The sequence below is a fragment of the Cervus elaphus genome, chromosome 8, assembly GCF_910594005.1.
Source record: "Cervus elaphus chromosome 8, mCerEla1.1, whole genome shotgun sequence".
In the NCBI taxonomy this organism is placed as follows: domain Eukaryota; kingdom Metazoa; phylum Chordata; class Mammalia; order Artiodactyla; family Cervidae; genus Cervus; species Cervus elaphus.
Window position 1 is genome coordinate 23108029 of NC_057822.1, and position 14496 is coordinate 23122524.

Sequence of the window (14496 nt, forward strand, 5' to 3'; positions counted from 1 at the left end):
GTTCTTTTCAGGAGACCTGAGTTTAAGTGCCTTGATTTCCTCGTCTCCATTCCTTCTTCCATCAAGTGAAATAATTGAATGAGATGACTTCTCAGCTCTCTTCCAGTTATTTAGACAGACACTATAAACAATCTCTTTTTTTTCTATTTTAAATAATGCTGCAGTGAACATTTTTGACCTTGTCATTGTGTGATTGTTCAATTATTTATTTCAGACAAAATTCTGAAAATAGACCCTTAGGGTCAAGGGTATGTACATTCTTAAGGCTTTTTATAGATGTTGTCAGATGATTTCCAGGCAGGATTTCCATTCTCATCTTTACCAGCATAGGTATTAGCTGCCTTTTCCAAGTGACGTCTACAACCTGCGATGTAGAGAGTGGTGTTGATTCCAAAGAAGATTTTTTTTGTGAGGGGGGTTAGGGACTTACGGTTTAACTTCAGAAGCATTTCTTGATTACCTAAACGGTGGCCCTGAAGTCTGGAAACTTAGGCACATATACCTCGAAATTATATTGTATTGTGGTACATATTGTGACAGGGCTTCCCAGGTGGCTCAGTGGTAAAGAATCCGCCTGCCAATGCAGGAGACACAGGTTTGATCCCTGGGTCAGGAAGATCCCCTGGAGAAGGAAGTGGCAACCCACTTCAGTATTCTTGCCTGGAAAATCCCATGGACAGAGGAGCCTGGAGGGCTACAGTCTATGGGATTGCACAATTGAGCAGCTAGTCAAAAACAACACATACGGTGATGTTAGGCGATATGTTCCAAGTGCTGTCCTTTACACAGCATGAAGGTCAGCTTGCTGCCCACCGCAGCGGATGCCAGGTGTGAACGCAGCGTTCCCCACAAGCCCTGCCCATGTCTGCTTTGTGTTACCTCTGATTGCTCGCGAGTCTGATTCTCCCTGAATACAGTTGATCTTTAGCATCCCCTTGGGGACATAATCAGAGCGGTTCAGTCTATTAAAAAACAAAAAGACAAAAAAAAAACCCAGTGACATTACTTTACAGACATTACACTTTCAGACTTTATAATTACTGTGCTCTATACATAAAGATTCTTGGCTGCCAGAAATTTATAATCCCGTGAAGGAAATAGATTACTCTATAAATAATAAAATTTCGTTTGTAATCTGGAGAAGTCCTGATGGCTAGTTTTTTACTGATCTTGTAAGACAAGTCAAATAGAGGAAATCTTGATGACATGTCTGCTGGTTAATTTCTCTGTTTGAATTTTCTAGAAAGCTTTTTGGCAAGGCTTAGAATAACTTGTTATTAAACATATGTAAAATTGACTCAGAATTACAGAATGTGTAATGCTGCCTTTGCAACGGTTTATCTGAACTGGGTTATGTATTTGTCATCTTCTAGCTTCATGCAACATCAGCGGCTAGTGTACCACGCTGTTTCCTCAGTTCAGTTCAGTCACTCAGTCGTGTCCGACTCTTTGCAACCCCATGCACTGCAGTACGCCAGGCTGTTTCCTAGACTTGTTGCTCTTCAGTCTAATTCTGAGAGAGCAGGAAACTCAGGGAGGATGGGGAGAGGATGTGTTCCATGAATCAGGGGGGAGGAGACCATCTGGGCCTGATGCTACTAGCTAAACCCTCTTGTAAGGGTTTAGTTACTTGGATCAATCCGCTGTTCTCATCCTTGCTAAGTCCTTTTAGAAGTGGAAAGTAGGAGCAGGGTTCCTACCTCCAAGGTTATGTGAGTGTGAGGTTATCTTTCTTTCTCTAGGGAAAGAGTCCCATCTTCTTTTGGGGGGCCACTCATTCAAGGTGCTTCCTGCGGGATGGGGGTGGAGTGCACTCTTTTCCTCCGAATCACTTACGGACAATTATCCCAAATCATGTGCACACTGGCTGGTAACACTGTCTCAGTGGTTGGCAGTGTTGGTGGGAAAGAAAATTATGTCAAAATGATGCAATATTTTTAGTAGGATTTTTTGGTTTGGTTGTTGTTTTGTTTTTACCAACTGAGTAAATATAAGTGCAAAAGTAAGCAGCCTCTGGTATATGAGATTCTGACCTTGCTTTAGGGTTTTCTACAATTTGTAGGACTTCCTTAGGCACCGGCTAGGAAGATTAACCCCAGATTCTCTAGCCCCACAGTCCTTGCTGGGAATTTCTTTCTGAGTCACCTGGAAACACTGACTGGGGCGTTTCCAACCCACTGTGGCTGTCGGCCACCACACAGGCAGGTTGGAAGCAGACAGTCTCTGCCAGATTGTAATCAAACAGACTCCTTTTTGGAAGGAGGCAAGAGACATAAATGAGCAAGTAGCCATAATAAATCCACATGGAGAAGATTGTATTTGGAGCTAGTTGATTACAGAATGAGAAGTATTTTATACATTAGTGCAAAACAGATTATCAGTGCCCTGCGGTTCTTATTATATCATCTTTGTCCAGGCTAGGCAGATGGAACAAGATTTAGAAAAGAGAATGCAATAGTGAGAATACTTGAATAATGTTCTCTTTTGCTCTTCTCAGCACAAAAGAAAGCTTTTTCTCCTTAGAGAATGAGCATTCAGTAGAATGGTTCATGAGAGCTTACACCATAACACTTAATCCTATTAAAAGAATTATGGTTATTTCTTATATTAAAATATGTTCCAAAAAGTCTATTTATTTCTGAGTTTGTTTTTTTGTCCGTTATCTGATTATTTTAAGCATATTTTTTCTTTCCGTGTGTCCCTGTCCCATCTAGCTCAGCAAAATGATATTCTTCCCTAACCCTTAGACAGAATTATGCTCCCTGAGGGCAGGAATTCAGTCCCATTGGTTGTCATACTCCAGAAACATGTTTGGAGACCCTGTTGAAGTAAAGAGGACCGTGTCCAGAGGCTGTGTAGAGAGCAGTGGACAAGTGCAAAGATGTGGGCTGGAGTCCTGCATCTCCTGGGGGCTCCACCCATTGACCAACCATGGACAGTCACTTCAGTCTCTGAGCCACAGTTTCTTTACCTGTAAAACTGAGAGAATGTTGCTCTGCATCTCCTAGGGTTGTTGAGAATGAAGCAAAACAAACCCCTTGGCACGCTGGTGGGCTTATGTGGCACTTGCTGTGTAACCAGGCACTGTGCAAAGCCCTGCGAATATTGACACATTTAATGCTCACAGCCTCACCCACTGTGTGCTCATACTTGAGTATCGCTGCCATGGGTGGTGTTGCAGGAGTTACACTGGCCTGTGTCACAAGCTAAGACTAGCCAGCAGCCCTGCTTTCCTTCCACTGCAATTTAACGTTCCTGGGGTGTTGGCAGCAGGCCCCACTGTGTCTCGGGTTTTCCCTGAGGGACGTTGTTCACAGGCAGGGTTCTCAACCCCCCTTCTCTCTTCCCTGATCACAGAAACGAGCAGTTCTACATCGGGTAGTAACCTTGTCACGTGGGGATGTATTTTCTCTTCGCTCTTTCTGTCCTCCCTTCCCACCTTCAGCATTGCCCCAGTCATTTACAGAAGGCTCTTCTGTCTTAGACTGCTTCATTCTGTTTGTGGGTGCCTTCTCCACCCCCACTCCAGGAAGACTTTTGTAATGGCTGGCTTATGTAGAAATACTTCTAGTGCCATACCTAAAATAAGAAATAGGAAAGCCAAAGGTTTTGATGCAATAGGAAACAAAGAATTAGGGATACTCACTTTTTAAACCACCCTCTCGAATCTGTGAAACTGACCATCTTCACTGAAGATTTCTTAAGGGTCAGTCAGTGTAGTTTGTTTTCTCTGGTTCTCCCATCATTGTCTTATCAGATAAATTTTTCTTGAGTATTAACTTTCACAATCAAAAAAAGATTATTCCTAACTTCATGATCTTTGGTATAATTTTAGAGTATTTTCTATTTTTATTGCATGTATATGATGCCAAGTGATGGAGGTCAAATATGCAAGGACAACTCTTAAGAGTTCATAATGCAGATTGAATTCCTCCCTCCTGTCTATAGGTTGAACAATCTAAAATTAAACAATCTTGAAAACATTGTTAAAATGGCAAAGATTACTCAAAACACAAACGTAATATTGAATAAATATGGAAACAACTATAATGCATAGAGAAATTTAAAAAAAAGGGGGGGAGAGAAGCCCTGTGAGGTCTAGAACTGTTGTATTAATTTCTGAAAACTCGGTATAAATAAGCAGATGCTCTGATGTTGGGTCTGACTTTCTCCTCCCCCAGGCTCCTCAGTGGTTGGAAAGTGATTCTTGTCAGAAATGTGAGCAGCCCTTTTTCTGGAATATTAAGCAGATGTGGGACACGAAGACACTGGGGTTGAGACAGGTGAGTAGCTGGCATCCAGCTGTCACTGTGTTAGTCACGTGTTTTGTTATTTATATGATTGGTCTAACATTTTATTTGGAATCACACTTTTCCTGATGAGTGCTGTTAATTCCTGCATTTGTGATGTCACCATCATTGTGTGACAAACATGAGTAGCTCTTTCCTGGGGTAATAGTGAGACTTAACGTTCCCAAAGTGTGCTGTCGCTCATCCTGCACTGGGAAATCAGGGATGTCCAGAAAACCCTCAGAGCCTATTTGTAAATGGATGAAAGAGCTCTGAGTTTAGGGCCATTACTTGTTTGTTTGTTTTTTCTTTTTTTCATTTATTTTTATCAGTTGGAGGCTAATTACTTTACAATATTGTAGTGGTTTTTGTCATACATTGACGTGAATCAGCCATGGATTTACAAGCCATTACTTGCTAAACTCAGTGTTTGTACCAGCCCAGCACAAAGTCAGAATGAACTCGGCCTCTAAGCCTTAAACTTCCATGAACAGATAAAATGTAACAGATTAGCCCTCACTGGAATACTCTGACAGTAAGAATTTTAGATTGTTCCATGTGAGTGTACTTGGAGCAATTCTGTTTAGCATGTTTCAAGTATGTACTGTTTTTTAATTCTGTAAATTAATTGAAGAAACATGTTCCAGATAGCCTATAGAGTTTAAGGAAGCTCTTACCATTAGTTATTCATGTAATACTAAAGTTCTACAAAAAGCATAGTTTTACAGCAGCCTTGAAGGTAGCCACTCACTCAGATTGAATGTGAATTTGTGCAGGCAAGTAAAAAGGGAATGCCAATGTTAAATGCTTTTCTTATGGGTTGTACCCTCTCTAAGGAATTGGTGAAAAGTTTGTGTGTGTCAATAAACTTTTACTTATGAAGCTACTCTACAGCAAGATCAGATATAAGACTTCCAGTGTAGGAATTATTTTATCACTCATAACATTCTAATGCTCAGAAATTGCAGCAATATTCTGTCTTTAGCCTTGTTCTCACAACATATGGCTGGTAGTAACTGGTGGGTGAAGTAGTCCCTATTTCAAAGGAAACATGGAGAAATAATTTTAATCTTATGAGTTAACAGCTAATAGAAGAGCATGGGAAGGTATGGGTCACAAAATTTTAGTGGTTTAAAAATATATATATATATATATATATATATAAAAGTAGTGATAATAGCTGGACTATTTTGCAATGTTCTTGAAGCTCATTTACAGAATCATAATTTGAAAGAGTAAAAGAAATAGCAAAACATGATAATGGATATTTGTTTCTTAATGAGGGCAAATTACATTTAAAACTTTACTTCCAAACTTTTTTTTGTTAATAAGAATCAGTTTTTCCTTCCCGGAGTCTAGCCATTTGGGTTCCTAAATGAGCTTGAACTTGTTTTTAACGTTGTTTGTTGTCATCTAGGCTGAAAGTATAAATGAATAAAAGTCAGTATTTGACCAATAACAAAGCAAGGATATTTGGAAATCCTTGAAAGTGTTGAAATCGTCTGCCTTTGGCATGTTAATTGATAGATTGAATTAAGGGTGATTATAATTCAAGAACTGGAGAAGGGAATGGCAACCTACTCCAGTATCTTGCCTGGAGAATCCTATGGAGAGAGGAGCCTGGCGGCCTACAGTCCATGGGGTCACAAAGAGTTAGACACGACTGAAGTGACTTCACAGTATCATTCAGGGCATATCATCCCCCAATCCCATTCCCCTACTCCAAAGGGAAACCACGTACCTTAAAACAGGAGGTTAACGCCCCCTTTCCCTCCTTCCTTCCGGAAGCATCACTGCCGGAAGTGCGGGCAGGCTGTCTGTGGCAAGTGCAGCAGCAAGCGCTCCAGCTACCCCGTTATGGGCTTCGAGTTCCAGGTCCGAGTCTGCGATTCCTGCTACGACTCCATCAAGGACGAGGAGTGAGTGCCTGTCTCTGTCTTATGTGTGTACATCTGCAGCAGGAGAGCCCGGGAAATGACACGGGTACACAGTCGGCCTGTACACAACGGTTAAGGTCCTGTCCTCCATGCAGTGGAAAATCTGGGTACAACTTAAAGTTGGGTGTAGCTGGGTATACCTTAGACCCTCCTATCCACGGGTCTGCAGATCATTTAGCACTGTTATATTGACTAGTAAAAAAAATCCGGATATAAGTGGATCGGTGCAGTTTGAATCTGTGTTGTTCAAGGATCAACTGTATTGATCTTTTATCTCTCGTAAACAGTTTCTAAGGACAGGATTCTGCCCTGGATTTGTGACTCAGGACAGGTTTCTCCCAAACACTTTGAGGAATGATGCTGGTCAGACTGTTCAGGCCGTGAGCGGCCGTGTCTGAGCCCCCGAGCCACTCGGAGTGCTGTGAGGGTCAAGGCTGTGTGCCTACTGCTGGGTGGCTGAGCGGGCACTCTTCAGAGGCATCCCAGCTTTGACCTGTGCTCACACTCAGGAGCGTTTTATTAGTGGGAAAACCCTGGAGACCCACCTTCTCTCCTGCATGAAGTCTGACCTAGCGATCTGTGCTTAGATAACTGTGTACAAGACACATCTGTCCCCCATTCAGTCCTGAATCAGACAGATCCATGAAGGCAGGACCAGCATTTTCTCTTGCTCCTTTTTTTAAGAAATATTTTATTGAAATGCAGTTGAGTTATTTTGGTGTGTTAATTTCAGCTATGCGTGCTAAGTTGCTAAGTTGTGTCCACCTCTTTGTGACCCCATGGACCATAGCCCTCCAGTCTCCTCTGTCCATGGGATATTCTAGTCTAGAATACTGGAGTGGGGTGCCATTTCCTTCTCCACTTGTGCTCCTTTTTGAATCATCTTGGAAAGCAGTAGCCGGGCACACCTTGGTGGATGCCCAAGTAGGAAGGCTGGAGTGGTCAGCGAGCTGGTGATGGGGCCAGGGTGCGGGCTTTGGAGCAGAGTGAGGGTCAGTACCCAGGGATGGCATTGCCTCCCACCTGGATTCGCGGGGAGCCTGCAGCCTGTGATCTCGTGCAGAGTAGTTCCTCTTCTCTGTTAAAGGTTCTCGTTCTGATGTCTAGGAATGTACCAGCCTGTCCACTAAAAAAAATCAAATATTTTGGGAATTTTAGAAAATCCTTTATAAAACTGCTTGTGGGAATCCCCTGGGGGTCCATTGGTTAGACCTCTGCTCTCACCACTGAGGGTGCAAGTTCAGTCCCTGGTTGAATAACTGAGATCCCTGAGGTCGTACGGCACAACCAAAAACAAAGACCAGAAACAAAGAAAGACCAAAAATACCCCGAAAACCAGTCCTGCAACTTAGGCTTTGTGTCATCCTTTAATTATACTTGGTTTTCAAAACCGTAGCCACATTTCGGGGAGCAAGTTTTGACACTGTTACTGTAAATATTTCCTTTATGTTGCTAAGAGGACTCCTCCCTCAGCTCCAGAAACCGTCAGATGAGTCTAAAGGGCCTCTCTTCTCTCTGTCAGTCGGACATCTCTAGCAACCTTCCACGAAGGAAAACATAACATCTCCCACATGTCCATGGACGTCGCTAGGGGCCTGATGGTAACCTGCGGGACCGACCGCGTGGTGAAGGTAAGCTGCCTAATTGTCCCAATTAGCACCTCCGTGCAGACTGCTCCACCGACACGCTGTGAGTGTGTAAGGCAGTTCTGATGGACAAGCTCGCCTTCCCTTGGATGAACTCCCCATGGCCAAGTGAAAGCCCTGGCTAACAAATTGCATGTTTGTGAGTTTGCATGCCCTTCCTGGCAGCTCAGTCCAGTGGCGTCTCCCTCCGCTGTCTCAGTCTCTCCAAGTAAGCTGGTGAGGGCCTGCCACCCCTCTTCACTATCTGCCCTGAGCCGGCCCCAGGGTCTTCCCTCCCACTGCCTGGCCTTAGCTGACCTCTTTGTCTGGTGGCTCCTTCCTTGGCTAATGGTCCTTTATCCTGGGTAGAATACTCCCCATTTATAAGAAATAACCATACTTCCCTGTGTTAAATCCCTGAGTGACTAACACAAGCTGAGTGTGAGCACTTTATCCTCAGTACCACTCTTGAGTTACAAAACTGCCGTGCATACGTATGTGCTCAGTCGCTCAGCTGTCTCGAACGGTTTGCGACCCCGTGGACTGTAGCCCGCCAGGCTCCTCTGTCTATGGAATTATCCCAGCAGGAATACTGGAGTGGGGTGCCATTTCCCCCTCCAAGGGATCTTCCCAAGCCAGGGATTGAGCCCATGTCTCCTGTGGCTCCTGCTTTGGCAGGTCGATTCTTTTACCACTGAGCCACCTGAGAATCCCTGTAAAACTGTCACAATTTAAGAAGTGGGCTTTTCCCCAGTGGGCTTTTTAGTCAAAATAAAAGTAAATTGTAGTGAAACATTATTATGATGTAATTTGCAGGTGTTGAGAGAAATACTGCTTATAAGCATTTTTTTATGTTTTAGCCAACCACATTGTCTTGTCACTGTGTAAACCTCCAGAAGGTTTTACAGGGAAAGAAGAGGATGAGTTGTGTGTCTTGACCCGCTGGCCAGTGTCCCAGCTGTCTGTCCTCCCGGGGACCACGTGGCCGGCGCCGCCTCTCCAGGTCCTCCCCCTCCTTCTCTTGCAGATTTGGGACATGACGCCTGTGGTGGGCTGCAGTCTGGCCACCGGCTTCTCTCCACACTGATGCGGGGCCGGCGGGGTCTGAGTCTTCGCGGCGGCCGCCTTCCCCCACACACGACGCTTCCCTCTAGCTCCACAGTCCCTGTCACGTGGATGGACAGCCAGCCACTAAAAAACAAATCAGCATTTTTATAAAGAACAAAACGTGAGCGTGTGTTTTTGGGCATTTGTGGAACTATCCGTGGGGACCGACGTAGTGGGTCCCCGAGGAGTGGAGTTATTCCAGCGAGACGTCCTGCAAGCGGTGAGCTGACGTGTGCCGAGACGGTAATTTAGCACACGAGAGTTTCAGAAGAAAAACACTGAACAAAAGAGTTAAAGCCTAGAAGTTTCTTCAAGCAATTCCAAGTGCAAACACACTCCCCTCCCCCCAGACTTGCCAGGCACCCGGGGGCTCCTGCGCATCTCCCCGGTCAGAGCAGGGACTCCAGGGAGGAGGACTTGCGTTCTGTCTCGGGGGGGGGGTGCAGGGGTCTTAGGAACCCAGAGACCCTCCTCGTCCACTGGCGTCTGTGAACATTCCCCACCCCTGGCCACTGACAGACCTCTTCAGGGTACCTGTCCTCTCCGGGTGGGGCAATGTCTACACTTACTGTGTGGTCTGCTTCAGTTGTTTCCCGTCCCAGCCAGCGTGCCGTGGGCGGACCCTTACGGTTGTCACCACGTGAGCGGTATGGCGTCTATACTGACCACGGGAGTCCACCCCCTTCCCTGTCCCCCAAATGTGCTCTGAGGACAAGACGTCTCTATGGTGCTGTTAACACGGGACTCGCACAAGCCGCTTGACTTTTTCCTCATTGCAACTAGGGATGACTAATGGCAAACCCAGCTACCAGCGTGACTGGGATGGGAAACGAGCAGCCCGCTCCGTGGAACAGCCCAGTCCTCCTGAAAGACACAGTCTATTTGCAGCCCAGGATGAGCCCCTGTAAATACCGTGACACTTCAGTAGACACCTCAGAAGAGAACTCCAAAGCTTTTTAAACTAGGTTGACTTTTAATTACAACTTACTTCATAGGAAGAAATCGGTAACCCAGAGCAGTGACTATTAGCAATGTCCTGCACAGGTATTCCCAACTTGTAAGTTACTCCCAGAACAGTTAGCAAAATCTCTTGCTATCACGTGGCATTTTAATTTAAAAGTTTTTGGCCACTTAGTACCAGGATTGGGGAAGAGGTAGGAAATGGGGAGCCTGTCTTTTAATATTCAAATATTTATTTGTTTTTAATGGCAGACTGGGCTTCCCTGGTAGCTCAGACAGTAAAGCGTCTGCCTACTGACAATGTGGGAGACCCGGGTTTGATCCCTGGGTCGGGAAGATCCCCTGGAGAAGGAAATGGCAACCCACTCCAGTATTCTTGCCTGGAAAATCCCATGGACTGAGGATCCTGGTAGGCTACAGTCCATGGGGTCGCAGAGTCGGACACGACTGAGCGACTTCACTTCGACGGTAGATCATGTGTCTTGTTACTTTAGGACTATTTTAAGGATAGATTTTAAGATAGATAGCAGCAGTATTTTTGTTAAGTCTTACTAATGGATATAGAAAAATACTACTGCATTGCTTTTAGGGGATCAAACCAAGACAGCATCATTCTGTGTGACATAACTAAGGGACTAAACAGTTTTAAATAACAGTTGTTAATGAAAATGTGTTTTTAATAACAGTTTAAGACAGGCAATTAAGATGTCTTAATGGCCAGTGGCACAGATTAGGAAAGGAGGTCAGGTCATCATGTTCTAGAATGATCTGCAGTAGACATTGACTTGCCTTCAGAAATAAGACTGAAGGGTTTTGTTGCTCCTTGTAATTTTTGTGTTATATCACCTGAAAAAGATGTTTTCTTTCAAAACTTGCCTTAGGCCCTTTGCAGAATGTGTGTTGCTGACATAATCCAGGAGAAAAATTGAGTGGTGGTAACTTGAACAGTAGTGTTGAATGTCAGCTTAGTTCAATTACTGGTTCAGCTCATACATACACAGGTGCTATGCTGGGGATTCTTGGAAGTCCTGAAAGGAAAAGAGAATATGAACTACTCCTTGCCATGCTGGAGAATGCTACACAACGGTTTTGCTTTCCTTCAGCCTCTGTAAAATGTGACTTTATGATGTCTGTGGTGGCCTGAGCAGTTCCGTAGCTGTCAAGGATATGCCATAGCTTTTTGACTTCTTTTAATTTTAACAGATTCCTAATGAAAAACCTAATGTTTCATAGAGAGTGTAAGGCTGATCCAGCGCCTCCTTAGGGGTGAAGCTAACATAAATCAAGAGGGAGAGGTCTGTGTCAGAAAGAATTGGAGCCAGGTATCTGGAAAAGGAAAGGAGAAAGTTTCAATATATTTTCTTTCCACCAGAGCTTACTGCCATTTTTTGTTTTAAACATACATATGGTAGGCTTGTCTTGTCTCTGTCACACGCAAGGTAGTAAATGGGGTAATATTTTTTATAGAAGTGGGTAAAAATTTTAGTGATTGGGCGCAGAGAGTATAGACTTCTGGTTATTGCCTTATTTTGACTGCATTACTCTTAAACGTGTCATTTACAATATATAGTTCTTCAAATAATGGTTTACCAGTTTTTCCATTCCTGAATACTCCTGCAGAGTCCCTCTTGGGGATCATGAAGAACAGAATGTTAAGAGAAGATCCTTTTGTTTAGATCTAGTATGCGTGGGGTTGCAGAGTGGGACACAACCTAGTGACTGAAAAACAACAACAAAAGGTTCGTGATCAAGACTTGCCAATTCCTTCTAAACGTGTTTTAAAATTGCTCTTTATTAGTGGAAGTGATAGGAATATACTCTTATAGCATTAGATGGAAGCAGACCATTCATTACACTGTAAATCTGTTTACTGTGTCTTAGTTCTGTCCTGCTGCCTAGAGGCCATAAACGAAACATACTACTTTATACTTTAGAAGGTGGTGTCACTTTGTTTTCCCCCTATAGCATTCAGTTTGTTAGATTTAAACTGTTGAAACTGGCCTGAGTATGGAATAAAATCACAGTGGCTCAGATTCATGGAGTTATTTTCTAAAATCAGTTTTCATTAATTACTTCCTACTTCATTCCTGGATCTGGTATCCCTTAAAATGTAAGAAACCCGGTTACTATTAATGATAAACCGTCTGCTCATTATAAATGTGAGTTTAACAAATAAGTAATACATGCTGTATTTGTGTGTCTATTGCTTAATTGTTAATTGTGAGCAGATCATTGAACGCCTACTCTATTTTCTGCAGTTTACTACACAATAACTCTTTGAGTAAGTTGATGTTTAATTGTGCAACAAATTTATACTAGAACACAATTTAAAGTGTTTTTCTCTCTAGACTTTTTTGACTAGGGAGGCAAAGGGCAATGTTGATTAGTACATTTTGTCTTGTACTACTAGCTACGTTTCTATAAAATAGGGTGCCCTGCGTGTCCCAGAGAGCTAGAAACCTTTGTTCTTTGCTCCTGTTTGTGGGTTCTGTTTTTGTGTTTTTTTGAGAACATGCGTACAATAAAGTGTTCCTTGCTTGTTACCCTGTTGTTTAATTTAGCTTTTGTTCTGTTTGACCTGGACATAGTGCAGCAGGAGTAACTGCCATGAGTTTAGTGCTGCCTCTGTGCTGGCTGCCCTGCCGACCTCATACTCTTCCGTCCTGGTGACACTTCTGCAAGGCAGTTTTCTCCATTTTACAAATGAGAAGACCAAGTGGATCTTATCTGTCCGTCTGACTCAAAAGCACGTGCCTTCTTTATAAGGCACATGCCTGCCTTAATGTGCTAGCGTGTAATGGGGGTTTGGTATAAAGGAAGTAGGTATGATCTGTCTTGAAGTTGATGAGGCCCTGGAGTGAGATTGCTCAGGATACCCAGGCCCCCTGAGAGCCCTGAGCCTCGTGGAGAGAGCATGAGCCCTGCCCTGGGTCCCCTCGCAAACAGCTCAGGTTTTTGCAAGAAACACAGGATGATTCAGATCCGGGAGAACAGAATTCTCGGCTTAGCTGATTAGGGGTTGATTTAGAGATCAGAATAGCAGTTTATTGAGGGCTTTTTTTTTTTTAAAAAGAACCAAAGCTTTATTTTCTCTCATCATCAGAGTGTTTATTGGCAGTTCCCTGGTGGTCCAGTGGTTCGGACTCAGTGCTGTCCCTTTTAGGGGCCCTGGTTCCCTCCCTGGTCGGGGAGCTACGATCCCACAAAGTGTGCAGCGTGGCCAAAGAAAAAAATATAATAATATGTTTATTACAATTTAATAAAAGGAAAATAAAAAGATAATACCAAAAAAAGTATTTAAAATATTTATTTTTAAATTCTTTAGTGCAACCACCCAGAGAAACCACTGTTAAATTTATGCTATATATCTTCCCAGCATTTTTGCTTTTTTTTTTAATGCATGTATACATGCAGGACTCATACTTATAGATCTGTTGTTAAGGGGTGCCTGCCTTCTTGCTCCACCTGATGTAGTGTGGAGAGTTTGCCCCATGCCCAGAAGTGGTGCCCCCTGTTAGCCTCATCAGCGGCTGCAGAGTCGAAGTGGGTGCTAGCTCTGTGCCCGTGCACTGGGACGGTCAGCCTCCAGCTCTGTGAAGGTGGGTAAGGCCATGTGACTTGCTTCAGCCCATGACGTGCAGTCAGGAGCATTTAATTGCGGGTAAGAGGCTTAACCACCAGTTTCTTTGGGATGCCAAGCCATCCCATGAAACCCAACGTGCCCTGGATCTGCAGTGGGTGTTACTCAGTCTTCTGTTGCTTTAGTCTGCTGAGGTAAGGATTTTCAGGTCAGTTGCTCAGTCGTGTCTGACTCTTTGCGACCGCATAGACTGCAGCACGCCAGGCTTCCCTGTGCATCACCAGCTCCCAGAGCTTGCTCAAACTCATGTCATCGAGTCAGTGATACCACCCAACCATCTCATCCTCTGTTGTCCCCTTCTTCCACCTTCAGTCTTTCCCAGCATCAGGGTCTTTCCCAATGAGTCAGTTCTTCCCATCAGGAGACCAAAGTATTGGGGTTTCAGCTTCAGCATCAGTCCTTCCAATGAATTTCAGGACTGATTGCCTTTAGAATTGACTGGTTTGATCTCTTTGCAGTCCAAGGAACTCTCAAGAGTCTTCTCCAACACCACAGATTTTTAGCTGCAGCATAATCTAGCCTGAACAACTGTATTCCATTATTCCATTATGTGACTAAACCGTCCTTTATTTCACTGATGCCATTAGTTGAAGTTAGGTTATACATTTTTAGAATATTTAAATTTTCAATTAAAACTAAACATTTTAAAATACTAAACAGCGTGCTTGTATATTCATATTTGTCCATTTTTCCAATTATTTTCTTAGGATGCATTCTTAGAAGTAAAAATCGCTAGGTCAAAGAATATCTATTCTAAGTTCTTGCTCTTATTGCGAATATCCTCATACCATTGCCAATACTTGAATTGGTTCCTTTGCACAGGCGATAAACAGGCATAGCTTAAGTGTCTCAGTCTATGAAATTCCAGTTTATTAACGTTTGAGTTTCTGTGGGACAGTCTAGATAGAACCCCAGTCACCCCAGGAAGGCCGCTCAGT

General features: G+C 43.6%; 1 protein-coding gene across 1 annotated transcript in view; it reads left to right on the plus strand.

Annotated features, from left to right (window-relative positions):
* Positions 1 to 12461, plus strand: part of WDFY1 (WD repeat and FYVE domain containing 1) — a 51774-nt gene extending 39313 nt beyond the window's left edge. Inside the window, exons 9-12 of the mRNA XM_043909873.1 lie at positions 4182 to 4283; positions 6078 to 6208; positions 7749 to 7857; positions 8879 to 12461. Coding sequence (XP_043765808.1) covers positions 4182 to 4283; positions 6078 to 6208; positions 7749 to 7857; positions 8879 to 8938 — 402 coding nt within the window. The 3' untranslated portion in view covers positions 8939 to 12461. The remainder of the gene's footprint in view (positions 1 to 4181; positions 4284 to 6077; positions 6209 to 7748; positions 7858 to 8878) is intronic.
* Positions 12462 to 14496: the final 2035 nt, after the last annotated feature.